This window comes from Scardinius erythrophthalmus (genome assembly GCF_964197995.2).
Source record: "Scardinius erythrophthalmus genome assembly, chromosome: 17".
In the NCBI taxonomy this organism is placed as follows: Eukaryota; Metazoa; Chordata; class Actinopteri; order Cypriniformes; family Leuciscidae; genus Scardinius; species Scardinius erythrophthalmus.
Genome location: NC_138237.1, coordinates 11,166,484 through 11,193,207, shown reverse-complemented (window position 1 = coordinate 11,193,207; position 26,724 = coordinate 11,166,484). Strand labels below are relative to the sequence as shown.

Genomic DNA, 26,724 nt, shown 5'->3' with positions numbered 1-26,724 from the left:
GCAGTTCTGCTGATCTTTGGATGTGCACCACATGCTTGGTTCCTGAGGGCGTCACTGTGGCTTTCCTTAAGGAACTCCTCTACAACTTCCTTAGGGCTGGTCAATCTTCCAGATCTAACTTCCCCCAGCAAGGTTTTGGTGAACCTGTATGGGTCCTTAATGAACTGAGCTCGCTTGGCCTCCTTCTCCTTCCTCAGTTTCAGAGACCTTTCTGCCCTTCTCAGTCTGGAGAGTTGCCCTCGAAGTCCACTGGTTAGATCTTTTATGCCCTTCCTTTCTTCAGCACTTGCTGTTCTGAACTGCTTGTTGAGGGTCTTGATCTCCCTCCTCAATTGCAAGATCTCTCTTGCCCTCCTGTTGGGCTGATTTACCTGAGTTCCGCTGCTACCCTTTCTCTCTTCTGTGCCAAAGCGCTCTCTGGCCATGGTGATGATGATTGTTGTCATACTGTCGATTTTCTTCTCGGCTGTTCCTGCTAATGTGGCCTCAAGAACTCTGTCTAGGTCCCCATCTAATTGGTTCCATGCAATGTAGTTGTTTGCTTGGGGCCATCTCACTTTCTCTGTCGTAGGTTGGGTGCCTGAGGTAGTGTTAGGAGAGTCCCTCTTGTGGCTTTGGGATGGAACAGGTGCTGAGAGGTCTCCTGTGCTGTGGGGTGCTTCCTGACTGGAGTCCTCCTGCGTCTCACTTAGTGTCTCCACTATGCGCTGCATCTGCTTCTTCCCTTCTCCACATTGGGTCTTGGATTGATGTATTTTAAGTCCCCGTGCGCTCTTGCAAAGCTTCCCGCAGTGGCACTTTACTTCCAACACTTCCCCTGTAAGTGTGGTTTGGGTGAGCCGTCTCATTATCCGTGTGTTTTCCATAGCCATAACCGTTGTGTCCGTCCTGTTGAGTCTCTCATCCTCCCCCCCTCTCGGGAGACCCTGGGGGTATTGCTCATTGTTCCGTTTTGTAGCTTTGGTTGGTGCCCTCTTGCGAGTGCTGTGATCAAGGTTGCTAGCCTCGCCCACCCACGCCAGTCTTTCCTGGAGGTCATCTGTCTTTCCAGCGTCACCAATCTACCTTGGTTGCCATCCAGCCTTTCCTGGAAGTCACTGGTGTCCCAGAGGAAATACTATTGGATACATCTACTGATGCTAACTAACACAGTCACTGACTGTGCATGACTGTAGCTTTCAGCCAGGAGAAGATGTCTTCAGGTGGGTCCAACTTTCACGGGGTGTTTCGACCCTGAACCACAACACCCTCCAGTTGGCGGGTCGGCAGTGGTGGCCAGTCACTGCCCACCTCCTCCTGGCCCCCAGCTCAACTCCTCCCTCCTACTCCAGAGCCAACAAGACGCTCTTTCTGCTGCCTCACCCAACCTACGGACAGCTGCCTTCCTCTCCCTTCCTGCCATACCCAGAGCTGTGAGTGTCTTCCACACAGACTGCGCCGGGAAACCCCTACACCCGACCTCAACCGGGAATAGCCAGGCCTGCCACCCTTTGGCCCTGCACTGCTCAACAAGGTCCTGATACTTGGTGGCTTTCCGCTCATAGGCCTCCTCGCACCCGTCCTCCCACGGGACCGTCAGTTCAATCAAGATTATCTTCCTTGACTCCTCAGACCACAAGACCATGTCCGGCCTCAGCGGTGTTTGCACAACCTGGGGGAAGACTAGTTTCCTTCCCAGGTCCACCCTCATCTCCCAGGATTGTGCTGCTTGCAAGAGGCTCTTTTTTGTCTTCTTGGGGGCTGGTGGTTTCTCCCCTTCTCTGATGAACTGGATGGATATCGCCGGCCTTCTACTGGTCTGGCGCTTTTTCTGCCTCTCCCGCTCCAAGATGTCAGCCAGTGCACTGAGAACCTTGTCATGGCGCCACCTGTATCTTCCTTGGCTAAGAGATGTTTTGCATCCTGCCAGTATGTGCGCCATTGTTCCCCTCCCTCCGCATAGCCTACACAAAGGGTCCTCCCTCATTCCCCATCTGTGGAGGTTTGTTGGTGATGGAAGGGTGTCGTACACTGAACGGAGCAGGAAAGAGATGCGAAAGGGCTCCAGTCTCCAGATCTCAGGCCACGTGATCTTCCGCTTTGGCAGATCCCACTTTGTCCAGGCACCTTGTACTCCAAGTTCGACGGCCCTAGACCTGCGCCTTTCTTCCTCCAGGTGTCGGACCTCGGCTTGAATCATGTCCCTCCTCTGCATATATATATATATTAAAGAAAATGTGTTATTTATGTATAAAATATTTATATATAATATAAATTATATATAATATAAATATACATACACAGTATATACATGCAGATATTTCTTAAATATATACATGCATGTGTGTGTATTTATATCTAGAAAATAATTTTACACCGTACACACACGTATTATGTAAAAACAAACTTTTATTTTGGATGCGATTAATCGCGATTAATCGTTTGACAGCCCTAATATATATATATATATATATATATATAACTAAGGAAACATATTTTACATCACATATATTTAATGTATATATGTATATATATATATATATATATATATGTATATATATATATATATATATATATATATATATATATATGTATATATATATATATGTATATATATGTATATATATATATATATATATATATATATATATGTATATATATATATATATATATATATACATATACATAGCCTATATTATGTATATGACAAATATAGAACCTTGAAATCAGAGCACCTAGCAACCACACAGCAACTCCCAAGCACCCATCCACAACACCTCAAAATCTTTATTATTCATTGCATATTTATTATTATAAATGCAGTTTTAATAACCTCACAATTGAGAGACATACAATATTTTAATGGAATATATATTTTTTTAAATTGACATTTCAGGACTAATAAATTAACTTATTATTATAATGTTATTATAATAATAACAATAACATACATTGTCCTTACATATTCATGGAAATTTTAACCTTTAAAGGCACTTTGCAGGACTATTAAATGAACATCAAAAAAGCTGATAGGTGATTAAAAATAGGGTAAAATAATGGTAAATATCATCTAACAATGTACATTTGGCTAATAAGTGATTAAAATAGTGTGTTAATAATATCAACGCTAAACAGTATCTAACAATATGCATATCCCTATATATTCACAGAAAGTTTAACCTTTAAAAGGCACTTTGTAGGACTATTAAATGTACACCAAAAAAGCTGATAGGTGATTAAAAATAGGATACAAATATTTAATAATAATAACGGTAAATATCTAACAATATACATTTTCCCTTATACATTCAGCTACTATGCGATTAAAAATAGCGTAAAATATTTGTATTATTAATAATATCAATGCTAAACAGTATCTAACAACATGCATTCTCCTTATACAGGGTGGGCCATTTATATGGATACACCGTACTAACATGGGAATGGTTGTTGATATTAAAGTCCTGTTTGTGGCACATTAGTATATGTGAGGGGGCAAACTCCTCAAGATGGGTGGTGACCATGGTGGCCATTTAGAAGTCCACAAACAGGACTTTAATATCACCAACCATTCCCATGTTATTACGGTGTATCCATATAAATGGCCCACCCTGTATATTCAAATAAATGTGAACTTTACAGGCAGACTATTAAATGAAAAGCTAAAAATAGGGTACAAAAATTTAAGAATAGTATCAAACACTATACATTTTCATCTTTAAATGGAATTCCAATTAAATTGATGTTTAAAAAGTTGATGCTGTCAACTCCCGTAAACATTTTGGTTTTGATGTGGAAATCCTGTTTTTTGACTCATCTCTTGCCTGAAAAACCCATGTCATGTTGCATTTCCCCAAACCATCCTTAGACATCCCTAAATGTCATGCCTTGTTCCGAGAAGGCTGTTTGAACCCATCCGAGTTGAACAGTGAGTAATCCATCAGCATCACTCGGGCTGATCTCTTCCTGTGGCCTATTCTCCGGCTCACGATACTCCCCTAATCATGACAAGTGTCTCTCTTGTTCGCGTCATTAGTTTAGCCCGAGGAGAGAGGTTGTAATTGAGGTCCCTTCTCTTTTGTGTGAAGTTCATTAGGAAGTTAATTCTCACAGTTTGGAGGAAATGCACGATTTAAATAACAAAAGATATGCAAATGGATCATTTGGATTGGAGACAAAGAAGCCTGATGGGAGCTAATGGATTACGCATCAGGAGAATACCTCGACAAATTAGTCAGCGCAAATATTTGGCCAGCTAATTATGCAGCCGCAGAATTGTTATTTTTGGACAGGCCACAGTTTTAACATGTCAAATAAGGCGGCCATGGGAAGAAGGGTCACATGAACGGCTGATGTAGAAGGAAAAGTGAATTATGGCAGAGAGTGTCTCCTAACAGGGCTCATTGTGTGTGTTCTTTGTGCGGTGTAAAAAGGTCTTTTCAGGTCATAAGGGACACAGAGCAGCTGAGCATGGCTTCTCACCTCTCAGCTGGGTTCCCTTTTCTGCATTCAGTGTGTTTTTTCCGCATTGAATTCACGAACGAATGCAAACACACAAAAAACAACACGTATTTCCACAACAAAACCCTAAGTAAATAACAGCGGCGTGGAAGAAAAGCAGCATGTAGCATGTTATTATCTTTCACCTGCAGGGAGTTTACATCACTATGGTGAGCACTTCAGCCCTAGATGGCCTATTCATCACGCCATAGACCCGACGTTAAGATTTGACCTCTTTTGGACCACAAGCTTATGGTGAAGATCAACTAATGAATAGACTGATAATGTTTGCCAGTGACTTATTTGAGTGAACATATAGTAAATGAAATAGTATTGTACCGTTTTTATACTATAATACTTATATAACAATTGTCATAAATAAATAAATAGTATATTTTATGGTATAATATAATTTATATTCAATGTATATAAATAATCAGATGAAATATAAAATAAAAATAACAAGAAAAGAATTTTAAAATAAGTGGATTTTTTAATTAAATGAATGAATATGTATATATATATATATATATATATATATATATCAGCTGAAATATAAAATAGATACATAATTAAAAAATACAAAAGTATTTAAAAATAAGTGGCAATTAAATGAATATATATATATATTATATATTATATAATATATGTATGTATGTATGTATGTATGTATGTATGTATGTATGTATGTATGTATGTATATATATATATATATATATATATATATATATATATATATATATATATATATGTATGTATGTATGTATGTATGTATGTATGTATGTATATATATATATATGTATGTATGTATGTATAACAATAATATTATATTTAATGTATAATATAATTTTATTATAGTATATTTATATTTTATATTAAATATAAATATTACATTTAACACACACACACACACACACACACACACACACACACACATACATACATACATACATATATACATATATATACATATATATATATATATATATATATATATATATATATATATATATATATATATATATATATATATATATATTTATATATGACAATTGCATATATATATATATATATATATAAATCAGATGAAATATAAAATAAAAAATAAATGCATGAATAAAAAATAAAAAATACAAAAGTATTTTGAAATAAGTGGCAATTAAGTGTATATATATATATAAAAAAAATATACAAATAATCAGGTAAAAAATATACATATACTGTATATATGTATATATATAAACAATGAACATAAATTATATAAAATTTTCAAAAGTATTTTAAAATATGTGTCAGTTAAATTAGTACATTAAATTAGTGTTAGTACATACTTCTTCGATGTCTTACGGCACCTATTTTATGCGCAAGTGTGTTTGAGAGTGTGTGTCTACATAAAGCAACAGTGCCCTTTGTGTGTGGTGTTTTGAGCACTCAAACATTACCTTAAAGTGGCTCAACATGGTCTTGTGTGTGCGTGTGTGCGTGTGTGTGTGTGTGTGTGTGTGTGTGTGTGTGGAGTACTCTCATTATCTGCCCAAACTAAAGAGCATTCACCGGAGAGGCCGTGCCCTGCTCTTATTTACCGACACACGAAAAACGAAAGGTTCCAAACAATATGGAAAGGATTCCTTTATCCTCACAAGTGCTCGCCATCTCCTCCACCTTTGAATGTCCCCCCTTTTCAGATACCTGCACGGAAGAAGAAAAAAAACCCCAGAAGAATAAGAAGAGAAATTCACGACAAAAGGATATCCTCAACTTTCCTCAGCGGCCCCCTCGCAGAGATGGAGGGCCTAGTTTAAGACCTTTATTTGTGTAAAACCTCTCATTAACTCTGCTCATGCTGTCTCCCTCGGCCTGCTGTGGTTTAAGTAGTGCGCTTCGCGAAAAAAAAAAAGCGACCAATTAGTCACCCATCAGCTCCAATTAGAAGAGACAAAACCTGTATAAAGATAACTCAACGAGAGCGACCCGACGCCGAGCTTTCCTTACCCACCTTTCTCCTCCTCTGCCTCTGTGAGAGCCCAGTGTTGTCGAGATGGGAAGCCAGGCCTCCCAGGAGTCTCAGAAGGAGGGCTATTCAGCCCCTGTACCTGTTTACGGCTTCTAAAGCGTTCGGCCTGCACACAATCGGCCTTTGTCCTCCCGGTGCTTCCTTTAACTAAGGCCTCAACAAGAGCAAGCTTTCACTAGCACTCTCTTTCTTTTCCGTGGAGTGAAGAGAGGGGGGAAAAAGAGAGAGAGAGAAAAAAATGAGCTGAAGGAGTGGCTTTCGCCTCATTAAAATTGAATTTGCACTGTCCTGTAATTACATGGGAGGGCAACAATGTATTTCTTCCCCTCAATGAAGGTTTTTTGGGGCAGTTAATTTGGTGCTTGCGTTTAATCTCTTAAAGGCATTAATTAGCGCGGAGTGAAACCCTAATTTCCTCCGTCGCCGGCGCTGCGGTGCCGTTCGCCTCCCGTTCTTCCCGACCGAGGCCAGGCAAGCAAGCGCCGTTAATAAAATTACCTCATTAATGACTTTTATTCTAGCACAGTGACTCATTCAGGATCTGCCATTAAGCATTAGCTTGATGCTGTTTGAACGGGCCCGGGCCGGGGGCCCCCGCGGAGGGCCCGCATTCACTTTCACTTGTGTTTTTTCCTTCATAGTGGGCAGTTCTAAATAATGAGGAAGGCAGCCAGTGAGATATAATTAGGAACAAGGGGGCACTTCAGCAAATATTTGAAATCTTTTAAGGCTGGCTCTTGTACACTGTCCATTAATTACTTCCAGATGGGATTTCGGGAATATTTCTGGCAGTTAATAATGTCCTGTTCACCTCCTCCCTGCCCCTCTTTTTGTAAAACATTGTTTGTTTCACGCAGCTTTTCTTTTTTTTTTGGTTAACAATGCTGGTGTGTTAAATGTGACTGGCCCAAAATTTACTTTTTGGACAAGAGGAAAAAAATCATTAATATCTTTATTAACACAACATTTCCGATTCTTAAAGGGACAGTACAACCAAAAATGACATTTCTGTCTTTTTTTTTTTTTAATACTCATGGCATTACAAACCTGCATGACTTACTTTCTTCTGAAGAATAAAAAAAAGTACTTTGGAAAATGTCTTGTTTTGTGTGTGTGCGTGTATTATGAAATGCATCAACATGTGGGTAATTAAAAGTTAATTTTTGGGTGAACTGTCCCTTTAAATTGGGATTTTTAGTTTAAAATGGAAAAAGATCCATTGCCATGTTTTAATTATATCACTAGGTGGTAATAAAACAGTATTTTGATGTAAGGGAGACCGGGGTTAGTTGTCAAACAGGAAGTTTGGGGTCAAATGTTTATGTTTTTGAAAGAAGTCTCTTATGTTAACATAAGGCTGCATTTATTTGATAAAAATTACAGTAAAAATGGTCATATTGAGAAAGATTATTACAATTTAAAATAGCTGTTTTCTATTTTAACATATTTTAAAATGTAATTTATTCCTATGTCAAAGCTGAATTTTCATTACTTCAGTTTTCATTGTTGCATGATCCTTCAGAAATCAATCTAATGTGCTGATTTGCTGCTCAAGATACATTTCCTAATATTATCCTTAATGTTGAAAATAGTTGTGCTGCTTAACATTTTTGTGGAAATTGTGATATTTTTCCCCAGGAAAGTTTAAAAGAACATATTTTGTTCAATCATTTCTATCAATGTAAAAGTCTTTACTCTCACATTGATCAATTTAATGCATCCTTGCTGAATAAAAGGATTCATTTCCTTAATTAAATAAATAAAATTACTGAATCCAAACTTTTGAACAGTAGTGTATTTATAGTACAACTCTGCTAAACACAGTTAGAGCAGCTTAAAGTAGCTATGGTTAAACCTACATTACTGGCATAATTATTAGTGGAAACATATCTAAACAGGGATGGACTTTAATTACAGCCTGCAGGCCAGGGGAACTGGGGCGCAAATTAATTTTTTTATATTAGATTTAATTGCTTGTGTGAAGTGCTTGCAAGGCATTGTGTGAGTAACCACGCGCTCCACCTGATTATCTCATTAGGACGCGGGAAATGAAGACACAAAGAATAATGGTTTTCAGTGACCTGCTCAGTCTTACAATGAAGTGGTAATTTAACTCAATGTCACAACAAATTAGAATGATAACTTTTCACCAATTTTCATTTAAAAGATTTGTCATAATGATTTACTGAATCCTACCACACGACGGGACAAATTCTGGAGATTGTGTGTTGTTGCTGCCATCTTGTGGAGAACAGCCACCTCACAGCATTCAGCGATAGAGCATTGAAATACACCGCTGCTGCCATCTGTTGAAAATAAAATAAAATAAAATAAAATAAAATAAAATAAAATAAAATAAAATAAAATAAAATAAAATAAAATAAAATAAAATAAAATAAAATAAAATAAAATAAAATAAAATAAAATAAAATAAAATAAAATAAAATAAAATAAAATAAAATAAATAAAAGATTAAATTTAGGATTCAAATGGCAAAACATACAGAAATAAAGTCAGAGCGCAGTTTAAACATATTTCTCTTCTTCTGTTTAGGTTAAATCCAGTCTGACTATTCACTTTCTAACGACTATTTCAGCAATATTCTTGGCTGTCCTTTCTCTTTGAACCTTATGTATTATATTATCATTCTTCCTCATATAATGTATAATTGATTATTATTAAAATGTATATATATATATATATGTATATATATATATATATATATATATATATATATTGTTGATCTATGTTGACAATATTCCAAATAAATGTGTGTAAAATGTCTCAAAGGAAATATAAGGCCCTTGTTACATCTATACATGCACCATAAATTATGAAAACTGTAGATATACGGTAAGATAAAATGGCATACAACTCTCAGTGTTAAATTTACACGACCAGTGTTTACCAGAGTGTATATAATCTTGTGTGGATTCTATAAACACTGGCAGTGTTAATTTTAACACTTGGGGGGGTTTTGCAATTACACTGTGTAATGTGGATCTATTTTTCACTCACAATTTGCAAAAGAGATCAAGTATAAACACACATCTAATTCTTGTGATACGTCATTCTTTAATAAAAAGGTCATGTAAACTTAAACTGGCCATCTCCAAACTTTCATATTAATCTTTTAACTTGGTCAAATCAAAATATTGTCTTTGTCCTTCACATAGTACTCACAGCCTAAGTTGTTCTTTTGTCATTGGAAACGATGTTTTGATGAAGTTTGTATAACTGGCCTACAGGGTGAACTGGTCGTAGTTGTTGGCTGGTTCCTTCAGACAGCTTCCCTTCACGGGCCATTACTGAGCAGCTCTCACAGGGATCAGTACAATTTAACCATGAAATGTGGAGAGGAAAAGAAGTGTTAGAATCAGACGGATGCCCGACTGTGGGAATGTGGGTAAGAGGTCAGTCAAGCATGTTTGGAACCGATTTACAAGCTTCAAATGGCAGAATTGACCACTGAATTAGTATTGTTACCTAAACTAGGAAACAGATTTTTCATTAAGAGACAGGTTATCTTTGTTGTATGCTGTATTTTGGTTGGATGATATTTCAGATCACACTGCATTGAACACTGTATCCCACAATGCAATGCGCTTGACTTGACCCTCCATTTCCAGTGCGATGGATGGCTTATCCGCATTGTTTTCAACACCGATAATAATGATAAATGTTTTTTGAGCAGCAAATCAACTGATTTAAAATGATTCCTGAAGAAAAGGATCGTGTGACACTGAAGACTGGAGTAATGGCTGCTGAAGATTCAGATTTGCCATTACAGGAATAAATTGCATTTTAAAACATATTAAAACAGAAAAGTTATTTTATATTGTAATATTTCACAATACAATTTTTACATTATCTTTATCAAATAAATGCAACATTGGTGAGCATAAGGTACTTATATTGTATATTGTTATATTTAATTAATTATAATAAGTGCAATTAATTATAATATCATTTATAATATTATTTAATCTTGTACAAAAATGTCTTAGAAGTGGCAGATATTACCTCTGATTCATTTATCCCACTGGAAACGGAAGGTCAAGGTGACGGGCACCAACTACTCACTGGTATTCCACAGGGATCGGTTTTCGGACCGCTTTTATTTTACCTCGTGTTCTAGTTTTACAGGGCCCTCAGAGTGTTTACAGACAGCCCGTCCCAGAGTTCCTCAGTCATGTCAACACCTATGGAAAACAGAACCTACAGAAGATGCAGAAGCAGTTATGCATGATCTTGTTTTCCTCAGAGATAAATGAGTGTACAGAAAGGTCAAACGGCAATGGCGTTCCGTAGCTGTGATCCGCTTCATGAACTGTGAGGGGAAATACAAAGAGAGAGTTCAAAGACGTCAAAGTGTATATATGTGAGGATGACGGAGAAAACAGAGCTGTTGGGCCCACTGCAAAATCTCAAAATGCAAACTCACACTGATTGGCCTCCATTACCGCTGAATAATGGGTGTGAACTAAGCGTCTGATTTCATAATGCTGATTTGTTGGCCTGGATTTGAAGTGTGACTAAAAAGAGTAAACTTGAAGAAACATCTAAATTGGACTCAGTTTTGTATGTAGACAGAGTTTGTTTTCATCGCCTATTTCATAAAAGCAAAACAAATTTTCACAATGTGTGTGGTACTGCTATTATCATGACATCAAGGGTTAATGATGCGCACATACTGTACACACACTCAAATTTAGTCAAGTAAACTAAATTATATATGTAAAATATTATAGTAGTTATATGCATTGTATACACATACCAATCAAAAGTTTGGGCTCAGTAAGATTTTTTTAATGTTTTTAAAAGAATGCTCACCAAGGCTGGATATATTTGATGAAAAATACAGCAAAAACAGTAAAATTGTGAAATATCACAGCAATTAAAAATAGCGGTCTTTTAAATTTTTACATTTTATTTATTCCTGTGATGGCAAAGCTGAATTTTCAGCATCATTACTCCAGTCTTCAGTGTCACGTGATCCTTCAGAAATGATTCTAATAGGCTGATTATTATTATGATTATCAGCAATGTTGAAAACAGTTGTTCTGTTTAATATTTTTGTTAAAACAGTGATATATTTTTTTCACGATTTTTTAATGAATAGAAAAAAAGAGCATTTATTTATTTACTGTCACTTTTGACTAATTGAATGTGTTCTTGCTAAATAAAAGTATAATTTTTTTTCAAACAATACTGGCCCAAAACATACTTGCCCCAAACTTATGAACAGTTGTGCACTGCATGTTTTATGGTTTTGAAATACTTCATACCTTTTTGGATTTAAGTTGGAAATGATCCTAAATTCAACTTACAATGATTAATGTATAAATATATCTTCATAAAAACTATAAGAATTTTTTTAGAGAAATATTTTTGGACCTACAAAGAAATTAGCGGTTAAGAAGAATAAAAGAGATGTGTCACCTATTAGTTATTTTGGTAGACAAATGACACTTTCAAAATGCCCAAATTGCAAAAATGTACATCCTTTATGTTATAAAAATAGAGATTTCATACAATGAAATACATTCAGCCTTTTTTCAGCGAGTATACAGTTAAATAGCAGTCATTCTGTGATATTTACACTACTCATTCTCTCTTTAATCAGTTCTTTCTTTCAGTTCTGACTCTGTTCGAGGACAGTCTCAAATCGGCCAATCGGGATTGTTTAAGGTCCGGGGCAATTTCCTCTTTCTGGTGCTCTTCGGGGGGCTCTGGGGTTTGTAGTCTTCTCCGGAGCCGAAGTCCAGACTTTCCTGGGTATCCCTCCAATTGTCCGGGGCAGACGGAAAGTCCTCTCCTGAGGAGTGCAACGGTCTGCTGAACACTTTGCTCTGCAACTCTGCGATGTCGTTACGAATGTCAGCCATCAAGAGTAACAGGAAGTCAAAGGATCCCGGCGGGCCCTGAAAACGCAAACGCATCATCATCACATGAATAATCACAGATAATGACAGAACAATTGGTTGATAGACAGAAATACAGAACAAACGATAGACAGATAGAACGACAGAACAAACGATAGATAGAACGACAGAACAAACGATTGATAGATATAACATCAGAACAAACGATTGATAGATATAACATCAGAACAAACGATTGATAGATATAACATCAGAACAAACGATTGATAGATATAAACAACTGAACAAATGATTGATGGATAGAAATACAGAACAAACTATAGATATAATGATAGAACAAACGGTTGATAGATAGAAATACAGAACAAGCGATAGAATGATGAAACAAACGACAGATAGAGCGACAAACGTTAGAGCGACAAATGAAAAATAGATCTAACAACAAACGGTAGATCGATATAATGACAGAACAAACGGTTGACAGAATGACAGAAACGACTGACAGATAAATCGAGAGAACAAACGATAAATAGAAATACAGAAGAAACGTTAGTTAGAACGACAGAACAAACGATAGATAAAACGACAGAACAAACAATAGATTGATATAACGACAGAAAAAACGATTGATAGATATAACAACTGAACAAATGATTGATGGATAGAAATACAGAACAAACTATAGACAGAATGATGAAACAAACGACAGATAGATAGAACGACAAACGTTAGATAGAGCGACAAATGAAAAATAGGTCGAACATAAACGGTAGATCGATATAATGATAGAACAAACGGTTGATAGAATGACAGAAACGACTGATAGATAAATCGAGAGAACAAACGATAGATAGAAATACAGAAGAAACGTTAGTTAGAACGACAGGACAAACGATAGATAAAACGACAGAACAAACAATAGATAAAACGACAGAACAAACGATTGATAGATATAACAACTGAACAAATGATTGATGGATAGAAATACAGAACAAAGAACGACAAACGTTAGATAGAGCGACAAATGAAAAATAGATCGAACAACAAACGGTAGATCGATATAATGATAGAACAAACGGTTGACAGAATGACAGAAACGACTGATAGATAAATCGAGAGAACAAACGATAGATAGAAATACAGAAGAAACGTTAGTTAGAACGACAGGACAAACGATAGATAAAACGACAGAACAAATGATAGATAGAATGACAGAACAAATGATAGATAGAATGACAGAACAAATGATAGATAGAACGACAGAATAAATGATAGATAGAACGACAGAATAAATGATAGATAGAATGACAGAACAAACGATAGAAATACAAAGACGATAGATAGAACGACAGAACAGACGATTGATAGATATAACGACGGAACAAATGATAGATAGATAGAATGACGGAACAAACAACAGAGAACGACAAACAATAGATATATAGAACAACATAAACAATAGATAGATAGATCTATTTTCAGTGATTTTGCATGCATTATTTTACAATAGCAAAATATTTACGTACAGAATTAATTTGAAACGTAACAGCAACTACAAATACATATTGTTAGGGGAAAAAAAGATTATTTAAATGACAAGGGTAGAGACCAAAAACGTTGGCTTTGATATAAATTATGTAATCAAATTTCTAATACTTTTTTGTTACATTAATAATAATTCTTGTTACTATTACTATGAGTTGCTATTACTGATGCTAAGCTGCATGGCACAGTTTCCAAGGGTTAGAGATTTTAGGTCTTTTTCAAGAAAAACAAATCTTCTAGATTTGATTTTGTGAATAATCACACTAGGATGTCTGCTTTAGTACTCTGAGAGAGAGACGGACAGATGAAAGCCGATCAAAGGTGAGAGCGAGAGAGGCTAACACAGACAAATATATTTCAGACATAAGAACCATGAGAGAAAGTGCCATGATAAGAAGTTCTTACTGGAGGTCCGGAAGGGCCGGGAACCCCTTTCTCTCCCTGGAGAAACCAAACAAATATTTGGGTTAGCAGGATTACAGTAAAGAAGCCATGAGAAGTCCAACAGGACAGTTATTGCCCGCTATCTCTCAGTAACATGATCACACGTGAGAAAACAAGCCGTCGCTAGTCGAAATCAAACGTCTCTACTCCATCGTTCAGCATCTCAAACGCCAGCAAATGAATCACTACACAATACAATTTAACTGGTACATAAAACCTAAACACAGCGATGGGTTCATTCAACATCACAAATGCTATCTGAGCACTGTTTCTGCGCACCATTTGAGGCTGGTCTATAGCTCATTTGGGGCGAGGTATGGCAGTAGGTACCACACAGACAGACGTTGCGAGATTTTGACCCCTCCGTGGGGATTACGTAGGGTCAGGGTTCACGGAGAGGTAGTAAGCGGCCCAGATGTTTTTAATTTGTGGATACAAAACCAGAAAAACACACTATACACACATACTATACGCGGATCAACCTTGAACCTCTCCGTGCACATACATGTCGGAAAACAAACAAAATGGAAAAGCATGCTTATATAGCAGTTCACCTAAGGCCTGAGACATACTTGACACACTAGCGGTCAAACATTTGGAATAATTATCTTTTTTTTTTCAAATGTTTTTGAAAGAAGTCCCTTATGCTTGGCATAAACAGAGTAAAATGGTGAAATATTATTATTATATGTTTATATTATATGCTAGTTTGCTGCTCAAGAATTTTTTATTATTATGGTCAATGTTGGAACAGCTGCTTAATATTTTGTGGAAACCTTGATGCATATTTTAGTATGCTTTGATAAATTGATTTAGGTGAACATTTATTTAAAATAATAGAAATCTTTTGTAACATTATAAATGTCTTTACTGTCACTTTTGATTAACGTAATGCATCCTAGCTGAATAAAATTATTAATTTCTTTACTTTTTTTATATTACTTACCCCAGACTTTTGAATGATGGTGTATTACAGTTTCATTAAACATTTAAATTGTAATAATATTAAACAATATTACTTATTTTTTTTACTATAAATGTAGCTTAAAGAATCTTCTTTCAAAAACATAACCCCCCACCCATTTCATAATGCGAAAACAGTGTTGCAACAGTGAAGTGTTTACTTCTGAAATCAGTTTTCTCTTTTAGATCAATCACAGTCACAGTGGGACAATCAATCTGGTTAAAGTTACTTAAACTGACGACATATTTATAGCTAGCTACCTGAATTATAGCATCCGGTTTAATGGCACAGACTTTGAAGGCCACCTTTTACCACCACAGTAATGCAAAAATAAACTTTGTGTACTTGCATTGTTTTGAACAAGCATTTGCTCATGTATTTGTGTGCTTGTAGATACTTAAACCATTTCTAATTTAGTTATTTTTAGTGGATTTTAATGTCTGTCTCCAAGTCTAGCATTGATGGCTTTAAGTGACCTACCTCAATTATACTGTAACATGAACAACCTTGTAATTTAGTTCCATAATTTAATATAATTGTTGGCAAAACAGGCAATTTTTACCATTGTGCTTGTTTTTAATATTGTTTGTAGATATGAGCTAGCAGATCACATGCAACGGTTAGACTTGAGAGTAAACGGCAGTACTGTGCTATACTTGATTTACATGTGCTGACATAGACCTTTAATATATCTGCAGTTCACAAACTTTGACAGTTATATAATAGTATACAATATGATAAATATAAAATATAATATCAAAGCTTTTATATACCAAGATTATCTGTGGTGTATTGTGAAATCCCTCAGTGTAATTATTTAATAAAAACCTCCATATTTTGACTAATCATATTTGCCATTTCAAGACCGTAATAATAGTGTTTTGACATTCTGAAATATCTGTAATTCGTCACGCCATCTATGATGTCATATTTGAACATTTTGGCCTTTGGTCATCAACACAAGAGTTTATTTCATTAGTGATTGGTCACCACTGATCTTAAACATCTTTATCCTGTTTTTCCAAATATTTGCATTCTGCACATGGAAAATAGCCCTTGGCCATGGCTTTGAAAAGTGGTGGATAGAGATAAAGATAGATAGAAAACATACCGTACCTTCATGCCACCTCTCCCTGGAGCTCCGGGAGGACCCTAAACAGACAACACATTTTGATTAAACACAAAACCACATACATCTATAAAAAATGTTTTTCATAAATAGCATATAGTTTAAATTTGTTCAGTAAATGTATAAGGGCATAGCAGATCAAGTCTGCCAAGACCAAATACATTAACATTCAATAACACGCTACAACTCTTCAGAGAGTTGTCATGATTGAAATATCTAGTTCAGTCCTAAAACTCTAGAGGGCGCAGGCTGATAGGTCCTTTACATAGAATCTGCAAGCAATCACACCATTTCCACACGGCACAAGCTGATTGGCCTCTGCTGATCCTGCAGCCAATGAGATTGCTTGCTCAGCATTTAAATAATCTGGTTCATTGTTTGCTGTAAACTTGTACTGCAGCATACTATCAGAGTTCCTCGGAAACAATCCACCTCCCTTATTGTTTCATTGTTTTTAATATAATTACAAACATTATAACATTTCCAAATACACAACTTCAGGGTTCATATAAGTTTTGGAAAGTTTTTTTCGAGTATGGCCCTGTATGATGTCATGAAGGGTGGAATTCCTTGTATGGGCACTTCCAACACTATCTCACGACCAATTCGTACGAATTCGTACGAGTGATAAAAAGGTGGTTAATTCGTATGAATTCGTACGACCTCACTTGTACGAATTTATACGATTTGTCTAAACCCACGTGATGGGTAGGTTTAGGGGCGGGGTCAGGGGTAGGTCATTCGTATGAATTCATACGAATTGGGCAATTCGTAAAATATATACGATTTAGCAAAAATCGCACTAATTCGTACGAGTGAGGTCGTATGAATTCGTACGAATTAGCCACCTTGTAGAATTCGTACAAAATTGCAGTGAGATCAGGCTGGCACTTCTCCTGGAAGAGCGCACACACACATCAACCAGAGCGAGAGCAAGCTCGCCTCCAGGAGCTCGACTGTTTTCGGAAAGAAGCGGTAAAGCTGTATCTGTCTTTTATAAATCTGATAAAACTTAAGACTCTTCAGAGATATGAAGGATGCAATACTACTCTATAGGTCCTCAAGATTAACATGAGATTGGCAGAAACTGTGTGTTATGTCCCCTTTAATTCACAATTGATAAAAGTTCATGTCTTTGTTTTGTATTTGTAAAGATGAGGCCTGACCAAAAATAAAATTCTGCTTACACCACTGGTATGTCTATTTATGCAGCAGCATATCTTACATGCTCACAGCAGTGGGTCTGTGTATCTGTTTAAAATAGTTTTAGATGGATCATAGCACATCACTGCATGGCTTTGTCAAGACTCAAGACAAGGTATATTTGACTAAAGCCATGTGCACACTGTGCGATTTATAATAGTCCTTTACGATTGTTGCTTGTCAGACTGTACTAACGGTCAAAGACTTCATATTTTAGCATAGGATCAGAGAATTCTTTTAGGATTTGCAAAATTTGGATGATGAACTACATCAAGATGAAGAACTACATCAAGATGTTAGGTCTGGCAACTCTCCATAGACACGGCTCAATCTGAGGGGCGGGATAAACGGCTGTCTTTCAAATTCCCTCTGCACGCAATAGGACAGCGCTTCAACCAACCAGAGCGTTTTCCCAACAGCGGAGCTAACGTTAGTTGATAGATTCAACTTTTGCCATATCTGGCCGGCAAAACTACGAACACATCTTCCTTTTTTAAGAATGACTTAAGTGCCATTCTTTGCTCTTTTCTCAAAGAAAAGCTTAACTCCAAGTCCTCCAGAGTTCCAGATTCGAAAGACCGCTGTTCGTCATCAGCCATTCTTTGTTTTCAAGTAGCAGAATTCACGCAGAACAGTCACAACTCTGTCGTCATTATGTTAAGCCCGCCCCGCCTACTCTATACATGATGTGATTGGCCTGACCAGAGTTTGTTTTTTTCCAGCTCGAGAGTCAACGGAGAGTTGCTAGACTACCCTGGAAGCAGAATACATTTTGCTGCCGCTAGGGTGCGTCTAGATTTCTAGGCTATCAGACGGCCAAATCGTGGCCAAAATGGCACAGTGTGCACCCGGCTTAAATTAGATTCCAGAAATGTAGAAATATAATAATGTTATTGTTAATAAAAACTCTATCACGCTTTAAAAATACTACTATTAGAATTGTCCTTTAAATAAAAACCAACAAACAAACAAACAATCAAGAGATCATGCTTAAAAGTTCATCAGTCTTCATAAAATAGCTTTTTATCCGAACAAACCCATTTGACAGCTAAAGGCCAAAGTAAGGACTTTCTGCAATCCAAGAAATACATATGTAGATTCACCAAATTATAGATTTGATGGTCCTGTTCATTCAACTTTCAAATATTTTCACACATCAAATCATGCTTGTCCAGATCTCTAGGGCAGATCTGAGACGCATTTGTACCAGAATGGAAAACATGATTCATTGATCTAAAAATACTGCATTGAATTCTGTTTTTATGCGGGTGATTAGAGAGAGCTGGTTCTGGGCCAGCGGCAACGTCAACAGTCCTTTAGTAAAGACACAGAATACGTGTGTTCACGGATGGAGCGGTTGTGACAGACAGGGGAGTCTCATGACTACACCCGTAGGGTCTCGGACTTGTATTTATGCACATGCAACACACAACACGATCCCACAGATGCAACTGGCGGCAGCTCTTTAAACAGCCTTTTCCAAGTACACTGTTCCAAACGGCATTACTTCTCATTTATCAAATTAAAAAAAAGAATCTTTGAACACTCTCAAAATAAACTTATATTATGAGCTACGACTCCAGAGCATTGAAGGGCTCATGTTTCAACATCCAGGATTCATAAATTATTACACAACTTCAGAAGTATTTTTCTTCATTGACGACTCACGCTTTAGTGATGTGGTCCAATGCATTAAAAGCAAAAGGTCGACTCTATCGGACGGGTTAACAGTCGGCCTCGAGAAGCACACGGGCCAAAGAAAGCAACCCATGTGCAGTAACGCAGTCAGCCTTTTCTCTGTTATTGCCATTATCATTTGTCAACATCCAGAGGTAGGATGTATGTTGTGTTTTGGCATATTGAAAAATGTACACTACTTGGCACACAACCAGCTTTTTTGATCAGAAATATATCAATCGTCGGTTGAAAGGATGGATTATCAAATATGAAAAAGGAGGACAGACAAGAACAAAAAAGGAATTTAAAAAAGGGATGAAAGTGATTCCTGTTACCCGTCCTAGTTTCCACCCCACCTGCAAAGACGCCCCCCTTCAGAGAGTCAGAGGTCAGCCAGCTGAAGGTCAGGGGGTTTAGGGGACACGTGTTCAAACGCTAGCCCAGACGGAGGTGACCCAGCTAGGCATGAGCCGATAGCATGATCTGGAGAGCTGAAAATCTGTTGTTTTATTGGAGCTAGACATTTGCAAACTTAAAGCTATATCCCTACTTTATTTAAATTATTATTATTATTTTTTTTTTATTAATGTTAAATAAATATATTAATATTTAATTTATATAATATACATTATACATTATATATAAATTATACTTTATATAACATAAATGTATTCATTTAATTCATGTATTCATTAATTAGTTGAATAAAAATTCATGTATTATTATTCAATAATTTTCATATTAATTTTAATTATATTAATGTTATACATTACTGTCAAAGCGATACTTTGAAAAAGTATGAATGTGGTTTTAATTGATTTAAATTAAGTTAAATTACAATTAAAAATGTATAAATACAATTACAATTAAAATATTTATTAATAATAAAATCAATACAAATCTAATACAAATTACTTCAAGAAATATTAAAATAATTAAATAAGAATAAATGTATAATTTAAGAATATATTTATACTGTCAATAAATTCATTTTTTTTTCCTTTTGATATCTGGCGCAGATATTGTTGCATGCATGTGAAAAATAAAAACTAACTGCATATTAAACATCAAATATGCTCAACGCAGAATCTGCGTAGCAACACCCTGGCAAACATATCATGGTGGCAACTGTATGCATGAGCAAGAATATACAATGTTGTTGATTTGTACTAATATATTTTTATATATAAATTATGGGATGTTACTGCAAGCAATGTTTTGAAATTGGGACTGTTTATATAATATTTTTAGCGGGTTTGATATGACACAGTGATTAACAAGAAAAAAAATTCAAGGGTACTTCATGTCAAAGAAAAGTGTGTCTTGGCACGGTGTTAAATGTAAACACAGTCGATAATGCCTTAAATGAATGTAAACAGTCAGGACATAAAACCGGGTAAGTGTCAAAATACTGGCTCTGGCCATTAGGACTTGCAGTGTAATAGTGTGATAAAGTCACACACACAATCTCTTCCATCTCTTCCATGTAAATTCAAATTAGTCTCAAGCAGGTTCAACAGTGAGAAGCAGGATATTCTGTTGCAATCTAACTGGTCCAAAATCCAACACCGCATTCGCTGGTAGTCCAAAGCCTTTTAAAATTATTTTAGTGCAAACAAAACAGATCCTGCACCTGCTGATCAGTTTCAGTCTTACAAGGCTGTTGAAACTATTAAGAGCCTCCCGTAAAAGCAAACACGAAGTGGAACTGCATCCAAAAAACAAAGAATTCCAAGGCTACAAGAGCTCAAAACTGATTATGGCCCAAATGAGACCAGACATTACAGATTTACTCAGCGTTCATGACCTTAGAGTAAAAATATTTCAACTACAGATGCATCTTAAGTGTATAAAGAAAACATTCAGTGATATTTCCATGTCAACAACATACCTAATTTCTCAGTAGATCTACAAATATTTGCGGTCATGAACTTAAGACATTGTCTCCAGAGGCTAGATACACACATGCCGCAAAGTGATGATTTGGCTGAAAAGGTTAACATTAGAAAGTCTGCTGTGATTCACAGCACTTGAAATTTAAGTGCGAAAAAGTGTGTGTGTGTCTGTGTGAGACCGTCAGTCTGGCGAAGAATGTGTGAAAGAGTAATGAGGGTTAACAGTCTGTAACAGGAAGTGTAAAGCGTGTCACCGTCGATGGCAATCGCAGGTCAGCAAGCTATATCACTATCATGCTGTGTCTAAAGTGAAGCTTGGCTCATTAAATCTGCAAATGCTAAAAGTGTAAAATGAAGAGTTTAAGATCAAGTACAACTAACAATTAAGTTACTCAGCATCTTAAGAATGTAAGTGTAATGAGATGTTTATAATCTGTACACCAGGGGTGTTCAATCCTACTCCTGGAGGCCTAACTTCCAGCAGAAGTTATGTTTAAATGCCTGTCGCACCAAGTTCAGAGTTCCAGCACTAAAAACACGCGTCACATGATTTCAAACACAACAACGCATATCTATGACCTTACCATTTTTTAGCCAAAGGCAAAAAATGTTACTGTTTGAATGTTGACCACCTTGGCAACTAACTAAAATAAATAAGTTGAAGTTTAAGGACTAAAATTGCTAACACTGAAATATAAAAGCAAATAAAAATAAATAAATACTATAATAGTTTATAAATAATTCGGTCACATTTTAGATTAGGGTCCAATTCTCATTATTAATAACTAACTATTAACTATGATTTTTGCCTCAATCTCCAAATTACTGCTTATTAATAGTTAGTAAGGTAGTTGTTAAGTTTAGGTATTGGGTAGGATTTATGGTCATTGCAGAATAAGTCATTAATACATGCTTTATAAGTACTAATAAATAGCCAATATCCTAGTAATATACATGCTAATAAAGTTAGCATGCACTAGTTAAAAGTGAGAATTGGACCCTAAACTAAAGTGTAACGAATAATTCTAAAATAACACTGATTATATTATATTTCTATACAATATATATATAACATATCACATAAATGATTACTACTACTATTATCATTATATTGTAGATTATTTCACAAATTTAGAAAAAAACCAAAACGATTTAATGTTATAGTAGGGCTAGAACTAAACCTCAGTCTGAAAATATATGTCCAAGAGAAGGATCGAGCACCACTGATTAAAAAAACTTGAACCTGCTTAAGTACATCCTTTAGCTAGTCATAATAAATGTGGACACCCAACAAGACTTATGGTCAAGAATGTAACCCACAGGCCACCCGGATATCAAAATGGATGCTGAGCCAAAGCAAGTTTATCTTCATAGAGCTTAATGGTGAAGCACAGATAAACGGCAATGGAAAAAAGCACCATTGCACCGTGTCCGAAGCAGACAGCATTAACATACATCAGGATTAAATGGAGCAGTGCACGACTAGGCTAATTATAATGATTAATATAGATGCAGTAAAATGAACTAGTGCACATTAGTCCTCAAATCAGACACTTTAGGAGACTGATTATAGCGGATAGTACATGGTTTGTGAGCTCTCTAGGGCTACGTTCAGACTGTAGGCAAAAGTGGCCCAAATGTTTTTGCACAACACTGTGAACAGCACAAACCACATGGAATCTGATCTTTTCGATTCTGATTTGAGCCACTTCCATCCGTGGTCCTAAACCAGATACAAGTCTGATGTTTTGAGTGCGACCTCAGTCTGAACAGTCACATCGGACTTTCAAGTCACTCTAGAGCAACATTTGTCACAATTCTGCACTGCTGATTTTTCATACCGGTGTTTTTTAGTCAGTGGAAGGACAGTGAGCTGTTATATTCCTAAGTATTACGGTAACAGCTCTATACAATCAAAACTTGAGGAAAAACTGTACGAGAAAAACTTTGCTTCCTTTCTCCTCATCGTTCTTCAGCATCACACCACTTTATAAATGTAGTGTGAACATAGCCAGGTTACTTAGGAGGATTGATACGTACCATTGGGCCACGTCGGCCCTGTTTAATATGAGACAGGTCCGGTGAGGGCCCAATGGGCCCCATATCTCCTCTGGGACCAGGCAAACCTGGTGGCCCCATCTGTCCTGGGGGGCCAGGGAAACCTTTGGGTCCTGGGCTCCCTGAGAGAAACATAAGAAGTGACATGTTTAAAGAAAGGCATTATGCAAAAAAAAAAAAAAAAAAAAAAAAAAAGGATGAATGGAGAAAATAACACCAAATAACTGTCACCCGCCTTTTTGAGCATAGACACATAAATGCAATTTCTAAACTTGTTTGTAATAAGTGAATGCTTTGGAATAAAGACCTGAGGTTGGTCTATTTAAAAAAGAAGAAGAATTTTTTTAATTAAAGAGCAAAAATGATATAGAAGTTAAAATTTACTGTATAGCAAATGTACTGTACTAAAAAAAATATTTTATACAAAATATTTATGTTACAAAACAAGTTTTACTCTAAAATTGCTATAAAATCAAAGCCATATGTCCAAGTTGTGTTCCAAATTTAATGTTGACATCACAAAAATGAGATTTTGTTTATACCAAAACTAGCCACCAGGTGACACCTACATGCCACTGAATTTTTTTATGCATTCTCCTGTAAAATATTAATACATCTCTGTCACAATATCACTTTTAGCACAAAACAGTCACCAAATATGGAATATTTAGTCTCAGACCTTTCCAATGATATGTGTTTAGTCAAGATGATTAAAAAGTTGATTATAAAATAGTTAAAATATATTTTGTAATATGAAACATGACACCGCCTAGAGGTAGGAAAAAGGGTTTAAAGTACCGTTTTCATGCTAACGCAATGTCCAATTTAAAAATGGTTTTCACAGGATGAATTCTGAGTGTATAAGCTTTTGAATGATACCTAATTTATGATGATTACTAAAATATGTTATAGGAGAAAAGCAGATTTAAAAAAAGAGCGGCAAGCGTCCCGCGAGCAGGACGGTTACAGTTAAGGACAGTTAACAAAGCTTACCTGAAGGCCCAGGTGTCCCTGGAGGACCAGGTAAAAACGAGTGTGTCATCATCATCTTTTCATTGGTCATCTGCTTATTGACTTCTGTGTTGCTTGGCAACAAGGCAATCTAAGGAAAGGAGAGTTAAACAAAACACAGCTCATCCAGGGTCTTGCTGTTTCTTGCATTACAGGACTAGATCGAACCGAAGACCGAACAGAAACACGACATGCACTAGCTTTTTGGTTCTGAAGCTCAACAGAACCAAAAATGCAAGACTTGCAGTTAGTTTTACAGAAAAGAAACCCATAAATGACAATAAAAGTTATTATTTGCTCTCTCTCATGCTGATCCAAACCCAAAATGTGGTTATTTCTTTTCTGCGAGAAAAAAAAAAAACTTCAATAAAACAATCTTCATGAAAAATAAATTAATGAATGAGTGATATAGATAACAAGCCATATGAACTACTTTTGTTTTTTATTGTATGATGATGCCACTATGAATGAACTACATTAAGATTATTCAACAAATCTGAGTAAATTTGTTAGAACTATTTCTTCAAGCATATGTTTAATGATGTTACGGTCACCTGATTACAGTACAAACTACAATTTTTCGGGTTTTTGAAATTAGTCTCTTATGCTCACCAAGGCTGCATTTATTTGCTAAAAAAAAGTATATATACTTGAATATATTTAAAAAAAGAGAGAAATTAATACTTTTAGTCAATCTTTTATTCATTCAAGGATGCAGTAAATTGACCAAAAGTGTCAGTGAAGGCAATTATAATGTTACAAATGGTTTCTATTTAATAAAAGCTTTAATATATTTAATAAATGCAAATAAATGCTGTTCATTGAACTTTCTATTCATAAAAGAGTCCTGAAATAAAGTTTCACCATTTCAATTATTACAATATTACTGTATTTTGAATTAAATAAATGCAGCCTTGGTGAGCATAAGATACTTTTTTCAAAAACATTCAAAAACCATAATCTTTCCTAATATTGGAGCGGCTAAGTGATATAATCGTTCAGTTTATGATACAAGCGTGAAAATTGGCATGAGCAGTCTCCATGGGTCACTTGACAAGAAAATTGTCCGAGCCACTTGAAATTTCAAGATTTTTCATTTTTCAAGATGGCCGACACCTTAGTGGAGCAGTTAAGTGATATAGTGGTTTATTTGGTGATACAAACATGAAAATTGCCATGAGCAGTCTCTGATGGTCACTAGACAATAAGCCACCCACAGCTACTTGAAATTTCAAGATGGCAGCCATTTTTCAAGATGACCACCACCTTAGTGGAGCAATTAGGCTCATGGCAATGTTCATGCTTGTATCACCAACTAAATGATTTCTTAAGCCTAATTGCTCCACTAAGGTGGTGGCCATCTTGAAATTTCAAGTAGCTGTAGGTGGCTTATTGTCAAGTGACCCACAGAGACTGCTCATGCTAATTTTCATGCTTGTATCACCAAACTGAACGATTCTGCCAAACATAAGCGCTTAGCCTCTCCACTATAACCTTTGACAGGTACAATACATCATCTGACAGGAGGGAGTGGCTAAAATATGTGATATTACAAGGAAGATATGAGAATTATAATTGAAACCGAAGTAACATGAGCATGTAATCTGATCTATAAACTGTAACATCTGTGTACATGCCATTTACAAAAACAGGAAATCCCTGAATTATTCAGGTAGGTGCATGGACTGAGATCAGTGCCTGTCTTTTACAAGCGTTCTTTGTGGAGTATTTCACTTCAAAGAACTGAAAGTATCCATTACCTGCTAACCTCTGAGCTCTGGACATCAGTGCATTCACACACACACACGCACACACAGACCTTTGAGGTCTCGCCACACACAGCAGATACAGCCCTAGGCCAAGCGCATAAATCTGCACAAGTGTCTGTGTTCAGCCCTTTGCTAGCAATTTAAATCTCATTTGTCATTGTTTCTGGTTTTGATTTGTGTCGGGTTCCTCAGCCTGCACATATTTCAATTCAGTGCCAATATCAACCACTTATGATGCCGCGAGAGATTAGCAGAATTATGTGCCGTGAAGAACAGTCTGTAGATTGTATTTGAAATAAAACACTACAATTCTAATTTAAAACCCAGTGAATATTGCAGTCTGCTGCCTAAATAGTAAGCTACCTTCTAAGGCACCATCCAAACCGTCATGTAAACTCATAAAGTTGGTAATCACACAATATTTTGAACAGGAAAAACATTTTGAATTTGACTTCAAATATATTTTAATGATACCATTGAGTATTAAATTACACACCAATCACAAACTTTTGAATGTTAGTGTAAGATTTTTTTAATGTTAAGTCTTTTTTGCTCACCAAAGCTGCATTTATTTAATCAAAAATACAATATTAGCAGTAATATTGTGAAATATTATTCAATTTAAAATAATTGTTTTTTTAAAATATATTT

At 36.0% G+C, this 26,724-nt stretch overlaps 1 protein-coding gene across 2 annotated transcripts in view; it reads right to left on the bottom strand.

Moving 5' to 3' along the window:
* Window positions 1–11,283: 11,283 nt before the first annotated feature.
* Window positions 11,284–26,724, bottom strand: part of ccbe1 (collagen and calcium binding EGF domains 1) — a 55,113-nt gene continuing 39,672 nt past the window's right edge. For both annotated transcript variants that reach the window (XM_081390443.1, XM_081390442.1), the window contains 5 exons: window positions 24,287–24,395; window positions 23,276–23,415; window positions 16,448–16,483; window positions 14,329–14,364; window positions 11,284–12,417 (listed from right to left, as the gene is read on the bottom strand). In XM_081390443.1, coding sequence (XP_081246569.1) covers window positions 12,157–12,417; window positions 14,329–14,364; window positions 16,448–16,483; window positions 23,276–23,415; window positions 24,287–24,395 — 582 coding nt within the window. In that variant the 3' untranslated portion in view covers window positions 11,284–12,156. The remainder of the gene's footprint in view (window positions 12,418–14,328; window positions 14,365–16,447; window positions 16,484–23,275; window positions 23,416–24,286; window positions 24,396–26,724) is intronic.